The 15,953-nt window shown below is 34.7% G+C and overlaps 2 protein-coding genes and 3 pseudogenes across 5 annotated transcripts; 2 read left to right on the plus strand and 3 right to left on the minus strand.

Annotated features, from left to right (window-relative positions):
* Window positions 1–709: 709 nt before the first annotated feature.
* Window positions 710–4,744, minus strand: LOC111202266 (ribonucleoside-diphosphate reductase large subunit). Of its 3 annotated transcripts, none has more exons than XR_007327150.1 (17): window positions 4,578–4,744; window positions 4,265–4,495; window positions 4,086–4,147; window positions 3,920–4,007; window positions 3,549–3,812; window positions 3,262–3,469; window positions 3,084–3,172; window positions 2,828–2,998; window positions 2,641–2,733; window positions 2,376–2,528; window positions 2,197–2,283; window positions 1,925–2,089; window positions 1,723–1,842; window positions 1,476–1,651; window positions 1,246–1,395; window positions 1,019–1,129; window positions 710–924 (listed from the first exon to the last, which is right to left on the minus strand). XR_007327150.1 is itself a non-coding variant. In XM_048764770.1 (17 exons), the coding sequence occupies exons 1-17, from the start codon at window positions 4,599–4,601 to the stop codon at window positions 856–858; spliced, it is 2,298 nt and encodes a 765-aa protein (XP_048620727.1). In that variant the 5' UTR covers window positions 4,602–4,744; the 3' UTR covers window positions 710–855. The 3 variants fall into 3 exon arrangements, 2 of the variants coding, with proteins under 2 accessions (XP_048620727.1, XP_048620728.1); XM_048764770.1 differs by having other exon boundaries at window positions 1,019–1,166; XM_048764771.1 differs by lacking the exon at window positions 4,578–4,744 and having other exon boundaries at window positions 1,019–1,166; window positions 4,288–4,495.
* Window positions 4,745–9,623: 4,879 nt separating this feature from the next.
* LOC106371546 (serine/threonine-protein kinase ZRK1-like) lies at window positions 9,624–11,133 on the minus strand. 2 transcript variants are annotated; one of them, XM_048764774.1, is made up of 2 exons: window positions 10,486–11,133; window positions 9,624–10,093 (listed from the first exon to the last, which is right to left on the minus strand). In XM_048764774.1, the coding sequence occupies exons 1-2, from the start codon at window positions 10,975–10,977 to the stop codon at window positions 10,076–10,078; spliced, it is 510 nt and encodes a 169-aa protein (XP_048620731.1). In that variant the 5' UTR covers window positions 10,978–11,133; the 3' UTR covers window positions 9,624–10,075. The 2 variants fall into 2 exon arrangements, with proteins under 2 accessions (XP_048620731.1, XP_048620732.1); XM_048764775.1 differs by having other exon boundaries at window positions 9,624–10,096; window positions 10,486–11,132.
* A 100-nt stretch (window positions 11,134–11,233) lies between these two features.
* On the plus strand, window positions 11,234–12,113 carry LOC106371557 (annotated as a pseudogene).
* Window positions 12,114–12,301: 188 nt separating this feature from the next.
* LOC106371569 lies at window positions 12,302–13,853 on the plus strand (annotated as a pseudogene).
* LOC106355209 lies at window positions 12,766–15,908 on the minus strand (annotated as a pseudogene).
* Between the last annotated feature and the right edge of the window lie 45 nt (window positions 15,909–15,953).

The raw sequence follows: 15,953 nt of genomic DNA on the forward strand, positions 1-15,953 counted from the left end.
TTTCTGTTTTTGTATCAAACCAAATGAATGTAGACATGGCAATTCTACACTAATAAATGTATTCACCTCATTCGTATACGTGTTCAGAGAATTAAGTTAGCAATATCTAGATCCTTTGAATTGAAGTATATAAAATGAATGTAGCCTAAAGGCACATCAATTTAATATATTAAGTATTCAATATTCTTCTGCTCTGATACGAAGAATCATGACTAAATTCAGGGAATGATAATTTTAAAAATAATCATCATAAACAAAACTGTAAACATAAAGAATACCAAAAACCTGATGAGTCCTTCTGTTTAGTACTTCTCTTATAAACATGAAGAAAATAAAATATTACGTCCGTTTACGTTGAGATTACCATGAACGCTATTCAGTTTTAGCTTGATCTATCTATGAACTCAATGAATCTATCTATCTATGAACTCAATTTCCATTGTAAGCATACACTTTATGTGATCAAATTTTATTCCAAACAAAACGTTAAACAAAATCCCGCGGCGTAGCGCGGGTACTAACCTAGTTTACATCAAAAATTATATGAATAAGATAAACGAATATTTAAATCATGAATCTGATTAATTGAGTTGTACGTGCAGAAATTTTTGTTGTAAGAATTTAGTTTGTAGTTTGTAGTTTTTAAGTTTTAGTGACATATTTTAAAGTTTTTTTAATGTTGAAAAGTATTTTAATGTTAAACCAGTGATTTAAGAAAAAAATATATTTTAAAAAGTGTTGTAAAACGATTAAGCCCGCATATGCGGGCAATACACCTAGTTTAAACTAAAACGAAAAAAAAACCAGGCGTAACCCCTTTCGGGAAAATGTAACCAAATATTTAACACCGATAGACTAGGTAAGCGAAAGCCCATGTGTCTTTGTAGCACGTAATAGCAGGTGCTGCATCCCGACTTTTAAACCCTGTTGGTACAAATTCACAATAACACAGTGAAATAAAAAGAAAAAAATGAAAGACAATATACTACTATTTTGAAATTAAATTAAAAAATCAAACCTGAAACCAAGTGTAGAAGTGCAAGTCAGTGACATTGAGGCGGCTCGGTTCATTCAAGTGAATGTTAAAGCTTTGACTTTGATCTACATAGCCTCCACGACCAGCAGCCATCTTGACCAAAGTTTTTTTTTTAACTTCCCAAGCAGTTCTGAATTGAATTTCAGGATGAACGAAGTGAAATCTCAGACTTTAGCAATATGACAAAAAACAATTAAGCATTATTATACCTGTAAATTGCTTTCAGATCATCAGGTATCTCTGGGATATTTCCTATAGAACCATTCTCACTAGTGAGAACCTTTTTCATTCTCTGAGACCAAAGTCCCATATTAGTTAAATCGTGAAGAAGATGCCTATTCACGATTGTGAATTCACCACTGAGCAAAAGCCAAAGACAAAATGAGTAAAACAGTTACAAAAATGTACCAATGTCATAATGATTTAATAATATACAAACCTTAACCCTCCGTTATTGATGATGTTTGATGCACAAGGCTCCAAACCTTTGTTGTTCCCAGCCAATGATACCAAAAGAGAGTTCCTCACTCCATTCTTTAATATCATATCCCTAAGAAAATCCCAGTCCCAACGGTCTGATGGAGTCACATTCCACATGTCAGGTTGAAGAATCCCCTACACGCTACCCACAATTAGAACATTATGAAGTTTAAGTAAAATAGTTACAGGGTGACATGCATACATACCTTGCTCATGGGACTTCCTTTATATGTCTCATACGCGTCATCTCTTGCAGAAAGCTCTGAAGATGCTTTGAGAGCATGGTAGTATATGGTTTCAAATATATCCGTATTCAGTTGTAGGGCCTGAGTAACAAATTAAAAACCGTGCTTAGGAACAGAACAGATATAACAAAAAACGTTGATCATCAGGCAGAGGAGTGTCTACCTCTGGAGAATCAAATGGCATTCCAAGGAGGATAAAGACGTCTGCAAGACCTTGTACACCAATACCAATAGGCCTATGACGCATGTTCGAAGTTTTTGCACTCTCTAGAGGATAGTAATTTGCGTCTATTATCCTATCGAGATCATTAGTAACACTAGCAGTTACCTGGCCACACAAAAGTAACAACGATAAATTCACATCAGAAAGATCCGTTGAGAATCTGATTTTAAGGTCAAATGAAGCAAATAGGAAGGTGTTAGCATCTGTCTGACCTTGGCTAAGCTGTGAAAATCAAAGTAACGATTCTTTGAGCCCAGGCTGCCGGCAAGCTCAGATGGATGAGAGTCCATTGGAACATCCTGTTGTGAGCAAGAAGAATGTTAGTAAGAGAGCGTAATAATAAAAAGGAAACTTAGAGAACCCGCAAAAAAACAATTTTCTTATAACTCACTTTATCCCTAACAAATCTAGGCAAAACAATGGATGCAAGATTGCACACAGCTGTTTCTGTTGGACTGCTGTATTGAATAACTCCACTGCATAAGCCGGAGGAGGAGTTTATGGTACCAAGATTTTGCTGATTGCTTTTTCTGTTGCATGAGTCCTAAAATAGAAACATTAAGAACCAGTTGGCTATATTTATGGCTAATAACATATATATATGTACAGAATCATATATATATATATATATATATATATATATATATGTTACTTACCTTGAAAAGCATGTATGGCATTCCTGTTTCTAGCTGGCATGTCACGATTTCATTCCAAAGCTCCTGCGCCTTAACGACCTTCTTTGCCTTTCCCTAAAAGACATGGACAAACATAACTGTTATGGTATTGAGATAACAATAAGAAATCATGTTACATAAGATAGCAAATGAAACAAGGGGGACTCACCTCTCTTTCATACTTTGTGTACAGTCTCTCAAATTCCGGTCCCCAGCAATCTGCTAAACCTGGAGCTTCATTAGGACAAAACAGTGACCACTGTTCATCCCCAAGGGCTCTCTCCATGAAAAGATCAGGAACCCAGAGAGCATAAAACAAGTCTCTAGCCCTGTGCTTCTCCTGCCATTGAAAAAAAAATGTATATGGACGTTGTTAGCAGGCAAACCACATCTGAGGATAACATGGTCAACAAATATCTTGGTACCTTTCCGTGGCTCTTCCAAAGATGATCTAGAAACTCAGAGATATCAGCATGCCATGGCTCCAGGTATACTGTAACGCCTCCTCCTTCACCTAGTGCAAACAATATACATGAGAGATAAGACTTAAGATGACTCACTACAACAGTAGGAAAGCTAAAGATGTACAAATTCCTCTTTTACCTCCTCCTTGATCAAGAAAACGAGTAGTAGCTTTGAAAACATCCAGCATTTTACCAATACCATAAGAGATTCCCTTTGTGCCACGGATGTTATGAAGAGAAACACCAATACTGCCGGCAGATTTGCGTAGAACAGCACACTCTTTGACTGTATTGTATATGCCCTCGATGCTATCATCTTTCATGCAGGTAAGAAAGCAGCTGCTCAACTGCACAATTCAATTAGAAGAAGATGAGCTAAAAAAATACATTGAAGAACAATAAAGCTCTATATAGTTATTTAAGTACTTGAGGCCTTGGCGAGCCTGCGTTTAAGAGAGCAGGAGATGCATGAGTGAACAATCTCTTAGACATCAAATGGTAAGTTTTGATTGCAGAATCAATATCTCCCAAATGGATGCCAACAGCAACCCTCATCAACATGTGCTGAGGCCTTTCAACGACTTTCCCTTGGACTTTCAAGAGGTACAATCTCTCAAGAGTCTTAAATTCAAAGTAATCATATTCAAAATCACGATCATATACCATCTCCCTGTCCAGACGTTTAGCATTCTGAGAGATTGAAAGGAAAGAACAATTCAGTAATATTATACAAGATAAAATAAATACATTCTATCGACCGACCCCTTACACAGACGAGAGAGCTTATTAGTGTGTACCTCCGAAACTATCGAAAATACATTCTCAGCTATTAGAGAAGCATTCAGTCCCGATCCCTCATTGACATAATTGTACATGTACGCAACCCTGAAAAAACATAAAAACTCAAATCAATGATACACCCTAAACCCAAACAAAAATAAAATTCAAAAGCTGGACACTCACGTCTCAGAAAATGATTTCTGTGTGTTCTTCTGGAGATTTGAGACAGCAATCCTTGCAGCCAGCTGAAAATAAAAAGACAAAACAAGAAGAAAAAAAAACATTACAATTATTATGCATGTATCAGGGCAAGAATTATAACTGTCTTAAGGAATGACTAGAATTTATATATATATACTTACGGAGACATAATCAGGATGGTTACAAGCCATGGAAGCAGCAGTCTCAGCAGCCAACTCGTCAACTTGACTCGTGGTGATTCCGTCATAGACACGGGCATAAACTTCACGAGCTACCAGGAGAATGTCACAGCGGTAACTGCTAAGCCCATAGCTAAGTTTCTTAAGTCGCGCAGTAATCTTATCCAAGTGAAGAGTTTCCACCCATCCATCGCGCTTCACTACGTGCATATTCTTTTGGAGACAGATAAAACCCTTGTTTTAGCTCAGAGAAACACAATACCAATGATTTATATGAATAATTTAATTTTCTTACCAAAGCTTTAGCACGTTCTGGCATCTTGCTAGAAATATAAAAAAAAGATGATCGCAACTCGATCGGAAAGAATCACCGACTCAATGTCACCTCTTTTCTTCTCTTCAGTTCACGAGCTTCTCTGCCAGCTTTCTTATAAAAAATATCTATGATAAAATTATTGGTTATGTTTGTTATATATAATGTGATTACGACAACCTACATTATTTAAGAATCATGATTATCTGCAATATATAACAAATAAATAAAAATCAAGTAAAATACGATTTCACCAGTAAAAAGGAGAAAAATTTTATCTTAATGTTTTTGTCAATTTATTACTGGGCCACAACGGGCCGGCCCAGTTAATTTTATCTTAATTAATAATTAAAAAAAACTTAAATTTTTTTAAGAATCATGATTATCTGAAATATAACAAATAAAATAAAATCTTTGCTAAAAAAAACAAATAAAATAAAATCAGGTGAAATACGATTTCGGGGATGTTATTGAATTGGGTAATTAGAATAAGTATTGAAATTTAAGTATGCAAGTTCTTTGATGGAAAAGATATCCTAAGTCTCGTTTCCTTCAAAATATTGATAAAAAAAATAGGATTTGTTTTAGTTAAAATATACATTGAATTTCATTAAAATTCACCAGAATTATAACTAAATCTAAACAATATTGAATAACAGGAGTTTTCAATGGATTTAAATTCTATTTACCAAATACTGAATCCAATAACATTAGATTTAGGTCTCGATTTAAATTATACTCAATTCTATTAAATTACCCAATTCAATAAGGGAGAAAAGCTAAGGAAAACAAAACCTTCGACTGCTCCGATCCTCTACTCTTTAATCTCTATGCACCTTTTTGATCCCAAGCCGTTGGATCAATCGATAGGTATTAAACTAACATCAAACCCAACCTAACCTAACCGGTCCTCATACAAATTCTTTTTTTTTTGGGGTGGAATTATAAATTCCAAACCGGTGGTCCCAGTTATAGCATCAAGCTATCAACCAGCACTAACAGACGATTTTGTGGTGTATTAATGATACTTAGGCTAGGCTGTCTTCTGATGCTACTTTAAATCAAAGATTACTAGAGCTATGATATCTAATTAATAGTTGTCATTATATTTCAGATATAAATCGAGTTTTGAACATTTATTCATATATTAATGTACATAATGAGATATGAATATTTTAATTTTTCAAAATACTCAAGACTAGTCTATTCATATGGTAGGTATCTTGCAAACATAAGTAGCAATGCGTACTATATTCTTCCGTTACATGCCAAAGTTACCCAACTCGAAATTATTTAATGATTTTGTAATTTTCTACACAAGCAAGCATAGTAGCAAAATTTTCCTTGCACGCCTTATGATATGGGTCATATCACATGACACATCAAACACGGTGAAAATCATACGCATGCATGTATACAATGCGACGAATATTTACTAGAGTTATTCTTGGGTTCACCCCCTAAGGTGAACCTCTAGGTTCACTAGCCAATAGGATTTCTTTATTTCAAATTCGATATCTTTTAAAACGGGAAACAAAATATTATCAAGTTATATTATATTTTTTTAAAAAAAAAGTAAAAAAAAAAAATAGCAGTTACAGAAAAAAGAATTAAAATTTTTTTTTTTAACGTCGTTAGCAAAACACCAAACCCTAAATCCTAATCCCTAAACCCTAAATCCTAAACCCTAAACCCTTGGGTAAACCATAAACCCTAGGATAAATCTTAAACTCTAGGATAAATCTTAAACTCTAAATCAAAATCACTAAACACTAAAACACTCAAGGGTTTAGGGTTTAGGATTTAGGGTTTAGAGTTTTAGGATTTAGTGTTTTTATTTAGAGTTTAGGATTTATCCAAGGATTTAGGTTTTACCCAAGGGTTTAGAGTTTACCCAAGGGTCTAGGGTTTACCCATTTACCCAAGGGTTTAGGTTTACCCAAGGGTTTAGGGTTTAGGATTTAGGGTTTAGGGATTAGGATTTAGGGTTTAATGTTTTGCTGACGACGTTAAAAATATTTTTTTTGTAATTACTACTATTTTTTTTTTTTTACTTTTTAATTTTAAAAAGATAATATAATTTGACAATATTTTGTTTCCTTTTTTAAAAGATACCAAAAATGAAATAACACAATCCTATTGGTCGGTGAACCTAGAGGTTCACCCTAGGGGGTGAACCCAAGAATAAGTCTATTTACTACTACTATTCAACTTATCCGTGGAAGTTGAAAGACTATAAATATGGAGAGAAATCAATTTGGAAACAGCTAACCGACATAGTTAAGTGTTAACCAATCATATAATCCCCTATATATTATTTGAGAAACATTACAACTTCTTTTTGTAACCATATGTCATCACTATAGGATGATTATTAGAATCACTAGAGAAATATGTTGGTCCATCTAATTATATAATAAACTTTTTATTAAACTAACAATAAATTCATTATTAATGTACTTTATTATTTCCTTAAATAAAATTTACGGAATTGCCTAATGTGGCTAAAGTATATATGACAATTAATGATTTTGAATAATAAAAATTTGATAAAAATTAGTGTATCTTCTATCATATTTGTTTAATATTAAACTATTAAATAAATTAAACAACCACAATAACCATATAATAAAAAATTTAGATTTTTTTGTATATGTTATATTTTGAATTTTTAAAAACGACTATAAATTACTAAAACTGTTAAAAGTCTCACATTCAAATGATTACAAAATTATATAAGTAAAAAGTATAATTTAATTAATTATTAAGATTAATATATATATATATATATATATCGTTTTAAATTAAGCTATAAACCATATAAAATACATAAATCTTTTAGTTTCAAAATTTACTTTGAATAATTTTTTGGTAAAAATTTTAAACGAACATTGACAACTTATTTTTTTTTAAATTATAAATTATTAAAACTATTAATCCCACAAAAAAAATTTTGTTATCAGTAATTTAATTTTTTTCTATAAAAGATACAAATGATCAAAAAAACTATGAGTAGAAATCATCATTTAATAGGTATTAATATTAAAATATATACTAAAATATACTATGTATGTTAGTATCATTTAAATTTAATTACATATCCTATCAAATATTAAAAAAATATTTTTTAGATTAATAAAATTGATTTATATGTTCGCACCAATTTAATTATATATTTAATAGTTGCTGACTTTTAATTATTCAATATATATTATTATTTCATAATATGTAAAAATATTTAATACATAAAATAATTTTTATATATAATATTTATCCTGCGCAAGGCGCGGATCTTAACATAGTCTATACTATTAAAAGAGAAGAAGCCTAAAAAAAATATACATATAAAAGGTTGTTGGACCCTTTCATTAAACTTAACTATTTTATTGGTTTACATTATATTTTTCTAACTATACAATAATCAATTATCATACATTTCTTTAACTATAAAACAATCAATATTCTTATTTATTACTCAACTTAACTAAAATATCATGTTACCAAAACATGTCTCATGAATCAATAACCAAAACGTGACTGATGAATTTAAATACCAAAACTATATTATTCCTTGGTGCCACCAACTTTGCAGCATTTCATTCTATCATTTTTTTTTTACCAAAGGCTTCACTCTATCATTTTTTTCGTTGATTGAAATGTGTTTCTGAATATGTTGACCTTCCTGAAATATTTATCTACAAACCTTATACATCATAGATTTTCCTTGACTAACACTTCTAATATATTTATCTACAAAGCTTATACATCATATTCTAAATATATTGTTAGAACATTTTTGTTAAAAAAATATTATAGATGTGATTTTGAAAATTTATATTATGAAAAGAAAATCATTTTAAAATCTATTATAAAAAGGTTGTTGCAACTATATATAACTCTTTATATTTTTATCCTACCATCAACTACTATAACTATAAATAATTTAAATATTTTAAATAAATCTTATTATTATTTCTCATTCTTCTCCAATTATTTTTCTCCTTATATAAATATATTATGCTCAATGATGGATATATAATATTTAGATATCAATTATTAAAATGAAAGCATATATCATACAACATATTATAAAATGTCATCTAACATTATATAATTCTAAATATTTACAAAATCAAATTTGATAAAAACACTTCACCAAATCATTTTTTAAAATAAAATTATTTATATTTACGTTCAATTAATTTTTATAAAAAATATCTATGATAAAATTGTTATTCAATATAAGTTTAAAAAAAATAAAACTCCTGGAAATATATACTATTAAATTAGCTTAAAATCTGCCAAATAAGTCTTAAGTCTCACTAATTGAACAAAATAAATAAGTAGAGTGGGCATTGGCATTCGGGTCTTCAGATCAGATAAGAGTCGGGGTTTTTTCTGGTCGGGTCTTTTAAATCCTAAATATTATAACTCAACTAAATATCTGAAAATTTTCTATCTGAGTTTGGGTCAATTCATTCCAAGGTTGGGTTGGTTTGGGTCCATAATTCAAATACTTACAAAAATACATGTAAATTTTGGGTACATAGCAGGTCCGGATCGATTCGGGTTTAGAACCCAAAAGACTCGAAGTACTCGAAATCCCAAAAAAAATCCAAAACCCGAAAATATATAAAATATCCGATAATATTCAAATAGCCGAAAAGACCAGAAATTTTACCCGAAAAATCGAAAATACCCAAAGTTTAATCCAGATACCCAAAATAGTATATTTTAAGAAATTTGAAAATTTACCTAAAAACCAAAATTATAACCGAAAACCAGAACATGAAACTTAAGAGGATATAGTAATTTCGAAAACATATTCGAAATATCCAAAAATACCTAATATGCACAAAACATTTCGGGTACTTAGAGTATCCGATAGGGTCTCAAGTAGGATGTGGACTTGAACCAAGAACGTGGGTCCAATAAATACCCAACATGTATTTATCTATGGATCCAAATCAAACCTGTGTTTTCTGGTCGGTTTTTGGATCCAGATAAATGTCCAGATTTAAGAGAGAGTTGCGTAAAAACGTACATATAAAATCTTAAATATCTAATTCATAAATTACATAATTTAAAACAAATTCTCTACTTTGATATAATACAATTTACTAACAATACTTTCAAAATATTAATTCATATCAAATAGTTTCATAAAGTTGCTCATCTGATCAGACAAGACAATGGCACTCTTAGCCTCTCCAGCTATGTATAGTCCATGCTAAAAAATGTAACAAAAGTTGTGTAGAGGCTATATCAGAACAGAGGATCTCTTAAACTTGAGGTCTCAACCCGCTTGAGTTCTTTAGCTACCTGGATCAGCTTCGGTCTGTCTTCATACCTCTCCTCGCAGCATCTCAGTGCAAGTAAAACACTAGCTTCCACCTCCAATCTCTGAGCACTTGTAATATCTTTCATCATCATAGGATCAATTAGCACTTCACTGAGCTTCTCAACCTCGTATAAGCCTTTCACATATTCAAGAATACCTACTGGAGAGCCATCAGATACACTAAAAGTAAACCTATCTACCAGTGAGAAGAACCATCAACAAGACTCCAAAGCTGTAAACATCAGTATACTCTATTTTGCACATATAGAATGATCAACACAAAACATTTCATGAGGTTTCAGCGTTGTATCCTAATCCACTAACCTGATAAACAGTTTCAACAAGCATCATCTCAAGCTGGTTTATTGAACCAATGCTTCATGTTTTCAGAACCTAAAGATAGATTCATATACCCTCTTAAAGTCTTTTCTTAAATCAAGTGAGCTTAGCCATCCCATTCTTATCCAAGAAAACATTTGTTGGATTTATTTCTCTATGTATAATGATTCTAGGGAAAGCTGTATGAAGATAAGTTATAGCAGTCGCAACCTCCTTCGCAATCTTTAGACGTGCGTTCCACGGCAACAACAACGGCGCGTCCTCGCAGCCAAGACTTCCTCCAACGTTCAGAACTCTATAGTCTAGGTCTTCAAACACCAACACAGGAAAAGGAAATTCGAGACAAGAACCCATGAGTTTGAGGAAACCATTGTGATTACTTACCCGAGCAGATAACACAATGTCGTTGTAAGCTGGCTGATCTTCTTCTACATACCATTGCTCTGTATGTCTTTTGATCGCGTAAGGCCTGCCTTCGATGTCGCCCTTGTACCAGGTGAAGTTTGTATCCATATTTTCATCGAGACAACACTTGCGATCGAAGTGACTCGTGGCCTCGGAGATTTGATCGGAAGAGAACATTCGAATAGGGTTTGAAATGCCGTTGCAGTCAGCAATGAGTTCCTGAAGAAACACGCTCCCATTCTTGAGGAAGCACTTCTTCGCCTTGCACTTCTCTTTCTTCCTTCTCCAGAGCTCCATCGCCTAGTGATGAATGATGCCTCAGATTGCAATCTCTGCAGATGAGAGAGAGAGAGAGAGATGATCTTACAGTTTCTTCTTTTTCAGGTAAAATTTTAAGACACTTATTTTGAATAGTCAAACTGGGAAATATATTATTTTATAATTCATTTATTTTTTTTGTCAACATTTTATAATTCATTTATTTTCCTTTTGACTCCAGTGTGTTCAGACAGAACTTAATCTTTGAACCATCCTCATTTTTTCTCCATAGTTTATTTAAAAATTACAGATGTTGTTGATCATAAGATCGATTGTTTGGGGACTGGGGATGCGTATTAAGATGGCGAAAGAGGGATTTCTATTGCGGTTTCTTATCTTCACACTGCGTTTCCAAGAACTATGATCCATAGGGATATACAGCCTTCTAACATTTTCTTGGACTCAAACGGAACAGCAAAGCTAAGTGGGTTTTGTGTCTGTGTCTCAATCCCCGAAGGTCAGACGTTTGATAAGATCGATGCTGTTAGAGCAGAAGGTGTTTTAGATTACTTGGAGTACAAGTATATGACTAGTGGTGTAGTGACTGAGAATACTGATGTTTTTAGTTTTGGAGTGTTGTTGCAAAATCTCTTGATTGGAAAGCATGGAGTGATGAACCTGATGAGGGTTTCAGATAGGGTGTGTAAGTTTGTGGAAGAGGTAAGGATCGTTGAGATATTGGATCCACAAATGTTGGGAAATATGGATGATGATGAAACTGGAGAACTAGAGAGACGGCAAATGGAAGCAGTTCTAATGCTCGAGAGATGGACGTATAGATGATGATGTTCCAAAGATGATGGAAGTGGCCAAAGAATTAAAAAGGATCGAGAGATGGACGTAGATGAGATGTTGTAAATTTTATTTATCTGGTCAAGTTTGTAATAATAAAAAGATGAGAGTCAAGACGGAGACATTTAACAGCGGGGTGTTGATTCGATATTGTAAACATCAAACAGACTTATCTATGTAATATGCAGTACTAGTAGTGAATGTTCTATGTAATATGCAGTACTAGTAGTGAATGTTGTTGTCTTTCAAACTTTCTTTCATTTCATTATGTATCTTATATGTAAGAACCTGAGTTTCCATAATGATAATACAAGGATTGTTTACTTGGCTATGTATAGTCCAAGCAGAAATGTAACAAAAGTTGTGTAGAGGCTATATCAAAACAAAGGATCTCTTAAGAAATTGATGTCTCAGCCCGCTTGAGTTATTTAGCTACTTGGATCATCTTCGTCTGTCTTCATCCCTCTCCTTGCGGCATCTCAGTGCAAGTAAAACACAAGCTTCTATCTCCAATCTTTTTTGTGAGTATGTGATATTTACTAGCATATCCTTTTCATTGTATCACAGAAGCGCTCCTTGACATTCTAGAGACGTCTTCTCCTTCCTTGGCAATTTTATCTGCTCCCGGAACTCTTTCATCTGCATCTAGGATCCCGGGGTCACTTTTACTTCTGCACTCCGAGCGCCCTGGCCCTCCCGAGCGGCAGTGGAACGGAGGCGTGAATGTAAGATGCCAGCGAAATTAATGATCCAGGAATGTATGAAACAGGTGAGAAGCTACACAATGGAATCACTGTTTCTCCAAAATGGTAGATGAGAAACAAACAAAAACGGAGTAGTAAAAACTGAGGACATGCCTAAGTGAATTTGTCAACCAGTTGAAAAGTCTTTTCTCTGCATACTCACAAAACATTACCCATGTAGGCCATCTTCTAGGCCTACAGATAAACCAGAGCCAATTCAGGTTGACTTGACTTGTTTTTGGCTACTCTCTTTCCTTCTTTCTTTCTAGTGTCGCTTCCTTCACAAGAAGATCTTTCTGGGTTAAATTATGTTGTGTATGTCAAGTAGGAAGGAGAAGAAGCAGAAGAAGATCAATTTTCAGAAGCACGGGAGCTTATTGCTGGAGGAACTCATAGCATCTTCAGGAGGTAAATACAATCCTATCCGTACGTTTTCTTCCCGCCAGATCCTTCAAGCTACAGACAACTTCAACATGAGCAACGCAATCTGTGTTGTCTAGGGTGTTGTCTAGAGTTTTCTGGCCCGGTTCTCGTGTGTGAATACCCGGAAAAGGGTGCTCTTACTGGTAAGTATGCAGGGGAAGGCATCAAGCCATTGGCTTGGAACATGAGATTGAAGATAGCCCGTGAGATTGCAGATGCTGTGACGTATCTTCATACTCAGTTCCCTAGGATTATAATCCATAGGGACTTAAAGCTTAATAATATTTTCTTGGACGAGAATTGGACTGCCAAGCTCACTTCTTTCAGCCTCAGCATACCTATTCCAGAGGGAGAGTCTGGTGTAAATGACATCGTTTGCGGGATAACGGGACATGTCGAACCCGAATATATGGCAACAGGCTTTGTCACTGAGAATGTTGATGTTTATAACTTAGGATCCATGATGCTCTGTCTTTTGACAGGAAAGTCTTGGTGCAATCATAATTCGTACGAAGATGACAGTTATAAGCTACTACCTGATTATGTTGAGGAGTGTCTGAGGCAAGGAATGTTCACCAAACTGATAGATCGATCGATGGGTGACAACGTTCCTGATCATTCAAAAGTGAAAAATGAAAGCATTTGTTGAACTTGCTTTGAGATATGTTGGCTTAAGACCAGAAGAAGACAAGCCTCGCATGATAGATGTTGCGAAGGAACTCAAGCATATAGAGAAACAGACCTGAAGCTGCATATTTCTCTGGTGAGATTCAAAAACAGACTTACCTAGTAGTGAATATTGTCTGAATCTTCTTGTATTCAAACTTTCTTTCATTATGCTATATGTTATATGTAAGAACCTGAGTTTCCATAATGACAATACAAGGATTGTTTATATATAGTCCTTTAATATATAAGAAGAAGAAAAGCTGAATATAGGAATGGTTTTTATTAAGCTAGATGACCTCTCAACCTAAAACCAATTGGTGATAAGTGGATTGGTCCATCTATCTTATATATTACTAAGTATACTTTCTAACTACCGATGTAGGAGACTTGGTCTCTAATACGCCATCTCGAGATGATGACTCTTTGAGCGTCAATCTCGAAATGTTCGGGCAAGGATTGGTAGACCAACTTTGAGCCAGATCGATGTAGATCAGATTGGACTGTTTGGATCAGACTATTATGATACCATGTTAAGATAGATGGGTTCTAGCTTAAAACCAATTGGAAGATGCTTCCATTTGGTTTTACCGTTACAAATCAGCGATGAGTTCTTTTAGCAAGATGCTGGAAAATGTATCTCATACATAAAGATTCCGTAACTGAACACATCTGAATATGCTCTCAGTATGCCTGTGGAGAAATAAGTGGGATCTGTGTATCCTAAAGTTCCAACCACCGGCTCTTCTAGGTCTGGGCATCCGGGTCTTCAGGTCGGGTTCGGGTCGGGTATTATCTGGTTCGGGTCCTTCGGGTCCTAGCAATTTAGACCCATATAGGTACCTATAACTTTTCGGGTCGGTTCCGGATCGGGTCGGGTCTTGTCGGGTCCGGGTCGGTTCGGGTCTATAATTTCAATACCCGTAAAATACCCAAAATTTTTGGGTATATTTCGGATCCGGGTCGGTTCGGATATTTAGGACCCGAAATAGACCCGAAGTACCCGAACTGGACCCGAAAACTCTAAAAATACCCGAAGAACCGCAAAAATACCCAAAAATTTATCCAAAATCAGACCCGAAAACTCAAAACATACCCGAATTTTACCCGAATACCCAAATTATATTTTCTAAAAATCTAAAATTTCACCAAAAACCTACAATTATACCCGAAAATCCAAACCCGAAACCTTAAAAAAAATCTGAAATACCAAAAATATACCCAATCACCCAAATATACCTAGTATATACAATTATTTGCGGGTACTTCGGGTAACCGAACGGGTCTCGGGTAGGACCCGGACCCGAACCGAGACCCGCGGGTCCAAAAAAAAAGACCCAATAGGTACTTAGCATGGACCCGGACCCGGACCCGAACCTGTATTTTCGGGTCGGTTCCGGTTCGGGTATTCGGGTCCGGGTAAAATGCGCAGGCCTAGGCTCTTCAATCCACGATTTACCCTCAGGGAGCGTTATTGCACTCGATAAATCACTGAGCTCAGCAGTCCCATTCTTATCCAAGAAAACATTTGTTGCCTTGATATCTCTATGTATAATGATTCTAGGGAAAGCCGTGTGAAGATAAGCTACAGCAATAGGAATCTCTTTGACAATCTTTAATCGTGCATTCCACGGCAACAACGGCGCGTCTAAGCTGCCGACCGATGAGTTTGAGGAAACCACTGTGATTACTTACCCTAGCAGACAAGAAGGCAATATCGTTGTAAGGCTCTTCGTATTCTGTATATATCTTAATCGAGTAAGGTCTGCCTTCGATGACGCCGGTGTACCAGGTGAAGTATGTCCCTTGATCGATAGAACAGTTAAGATGGAAGTGAGCCTTGGAGATTTGATCGGAAGAGAACATTGGGATAGGGTTTGATATGCCGTTGCAGTCGGCTACTATATGAGTTCCTCAAGAAATATGCTTCCATTCCTGAGGAACCACTTACTAGCCTTTCCCTTCTTCTCCCTCTTCCTCCAGAATCCCATCGTTCAGATCTTAAAGTTTCTTATTCTTTTATGTGAAAAAGAGTTGAAAATTAATAGGCAAACGAGTGTGATCTCAAGTTATCGACTCGTATACGTAACAACGAAGCTGGTTTCCATTGAAGCTTCCTTCCTCCAGGGGTCTGTCTAGTTTGACCCCAGTACAAAAAGCTCCTCCGCGCATATTACATACAGTATGTTTCAAGATCCAATACGAGTTAAATATTTTTTTCTTTTGACTCGAATTTGTTTCACAAAACTTTGCATTGACCAATAAGAAAAAAAACTTTTCTTTGGAACCAGCCTCATGTTTTATTCTTTTTCATGTAAAAAATTAAAATAC

Source organism: Brassica napus, chromosome C8 (assembly GCF_020379485.1).
Source record: "Brassica napus cultivar Da-Ae chromosome C8, Da-Ae, whole genome shotgun sequence".
NCBI classification, from domain to species: domain Eukaryota; kingdom Viridiplantae; phylum Streptophyta; class Magnoliopsida; order Brassicales; family Brassicaceae; genus Brassica; species Brassica napus.

Bases quoted from the DNA above. Each gene is read 5' to 3' on its own strand.
- LOC106371546 (XM_048764774.1), bottom strand. From the start codon at position 10,977: ATGGAGCTCTGGAGAAGGAAGAAAGAGAAGTGCAAGGCGAAGAAGTGC.
- LOC111202266 (XM_048764770.1), bottom strand. From the start codon at position 4,601: ATGCCAGAACGTGCTAAAGCTTTG. The intron at 3,173-3,261 runs GTAAAAGAGGAA...TGTTTGCACTAG, and splicing joins TTTTCTTGATCAAGGAGGAG to GTGAAGGAGGAGGCGTTACA. The intron at 925-1,018 runs GTTTGATTTTTT...TTGTACCAACAG, and splicing joins ACTTCTACACTTGGTTTCAG to GGTTTAAAAGTCGGGATGCA.